Raw genomic sequence first — 2,063 nt, forward strand, 5'->3', positions numbered from 1 at the left:
CGTGGACTCCACCCGGGCCTTTGTCAGCAGCCCAGAAAAGGTAACCGCGGCCATTTCGAACATGGCTGTGTCGGCATCCGCTGACAGGGGCTCTGCTGCGGGGCTGCTGGAAGTGTGCTGGCTGGGCAGAGCTGCTACTCCCAGGGCTCCCAGATGGCTCCCCTTAGCCTCCTCCAGGCTGAACACCCCCAGCTCCCCCAGCCACTCCCCAGCAGCCTTGGGCTCCAGACCCCTCCCCAGCTCCGCTGCCCTTCTCTGGACATGCTCCAGGCCCTTCTGGGAGCGAGGGGCCCAACGCTGAACCCAGCATTCGAGGGGAGGCCTCACCTTATGTCCTACAGCGGACATAGTGCTCACCTTGCTTGGCCCAGCCCGTTAGATCACCATGACCAGGATGAGTGAAGTCCTCGATATCTGTAGACAGTTCTTTGTAAATGTTTTCTAAACTGCAAACAAAAAACATCAGAAGCTTTTAAACATGCACGTTCAAAGATACGAGCAAACAGCACCACTTACTGCTCTTACACTAGACAAGAAGAGTATTGATTTGCATCTTGCCACTTAAGATAATAAAGCCGTTTGTAGAGGTGGGGTAAGAAGGACCCCCCCTTTGCGTGCCTGAAAAGAAGCTTAATGAGAAGGTCTCAGCACAACTGAAAATGCAGATTTATGTCCAGCGAGCTCTTCAGAATACCAAACTATACAGAATTATCCACACTTCTGCAGTGATGTTTTTTCTAGGCAATGCACAACTCAGAATTTCAGTAGCCACAACGCATTTCCTATCACTTGTCCGACTCACGGCCATAAGCAACACAGAACCACAAACAGTTGGTAAACAAAAGGGATTTTGCAAATTGAGGGCTGTCCTACCTGGGGGGAGGAGGAACAGGCTTCTGGACACTGAAACAGAGCCCATGAGCTTGATTAGGTCCATGATACGGATCTTGGCCCAAAATGACCACCTTTACCTGCAAGCAGACCTTTGTTAGCACTGAATTATAATCAATATTAATCCCAAAAGAGAGAAGAAAAAAAAAAAAAGCAAAAAAGCTTATAAATGAGCTTTATCCTAAAATAGTCAAAGAAACCCCCTAAACCAGCAAACCCCAGGAACTGAAGTTAAATTGCTGACATCTCATTATAACCAAGTGAAAGAACACAGCTTCCTCCTAACGCTAAGGATTAACAACTCCACAGCTTTGCTGCTGAGATTATGAAGGTATTTTGAGCGCAGAAGACCAACGTTTTCAAAGAACCGCAATATAACACCCTTTTAAGGTATTTCCCAAGTAGATTTCCTCACGTTTTCATTTTATGTCACACTTGCTGTGATGTTTTTGACACACCTTATTAGCAAGGGGGTTCCCTGAAACACCGCCTTGTTTTTTTAGAGATAGTTCATTACAGATCAATTGAAAAAACAAGAGATGCGAGAGATCCCAAAATCAAGCACTACATTAAGTTGGTAACGCTGGAAATAAGGTCAAAAGTCCACCTAAAGTTTTATAGGAGCTTCTGTAGCCCGCGAGGGCAATAAAACAATAAAACCACCTTTCAGTATCCCAGATGAAAGCAAATGCAGGATTTACAAGTTATGCGAGAGAAACAACAGCATCCACATCACGTAGGATTGAAGCTTAAGAGACCAAACGCCAGATGAACGCCTCTGTGCCCCCAAGCCCACACTGGGAGCCCCCCAGCCCCGCGCTGGGCACCCCCACGGGTGCCTCCAACCCCGCGTTTCCATCACATCAAGCGCAGCAGCTGCCGGAGTGACCCCAGCCTCTCCCCAGCGCCCTACTCACATCCCCGATGTCGCACATCTGCGTCCAGGTGAAGACTTGGTCGGGCGGCGGGTAGACCGTGTAGCGTTTCCTCTCCTCCGCGACAAACGCCATCAGCTGAGGAGGAGAGGGACAGGCTCAGCCCGGGGCAGCGGCCGCACAGCCCCGCCGCCCGGGGCGGCCCCGCCACGCTCACCTCCACGAAGTAGGGCTTCGAGAACTCCCCGGCCAGCTGCCGCCGCCAGCTCTCCCCGAAGCCCGGGGGCACGTTCCGCT

The 2,063-nt window shown here is 50.8% G+C and overlaps 1 protein-coding gene across 1 annotated transcript in view; it reads right to left on the minus strand.

The window, feature by feature from the left end:
- UNG (uracil DNA glycosylase) overlaps positions 1 to 2,063 on the minus strand; it is a 6,119-nt gene that overhangs the window by 2,013 nt on the left and 2,043 nt on the right. Inside the window, exons 2-5 of the mRNA XM_009636131.2 lie at positions 1,984 to 2,061; positions 1,809 to 1,904; positions 874 to 971; positions 358 to 446 (exon numbers count right to left, since the gene is read on the minus strand). Of these exons, the coding sequence (XP_009634426.1) occupies positions 358 to 446; positions 874 to 971; positions 1,809 to 1,904; positions 1,984 to 2,061 (361 nt within the window). The remainder of the gene's footprint in view (positions 1 to 357; positions 447 to 873; positions 972 to 1,808; positions 1,905 to 1,983; positions 2,062 to 2,063) is intronic.

Source organism: Egretta garzetta, unplaced genomic scaffold (assembly GCF_000687185.1).
Source record: "Egretta garzetta isolate BGI_Z169 unplaced genomic scaffold, ASM68718v1 scaffold330, whole genome shotgun sequence".
NCBI classification, from domain to species: Eukaryota; Metazoa; Chordata; class Aves; order Pelecaniformes; family Ardeidae; genus Egretta; species Egretta garzetta.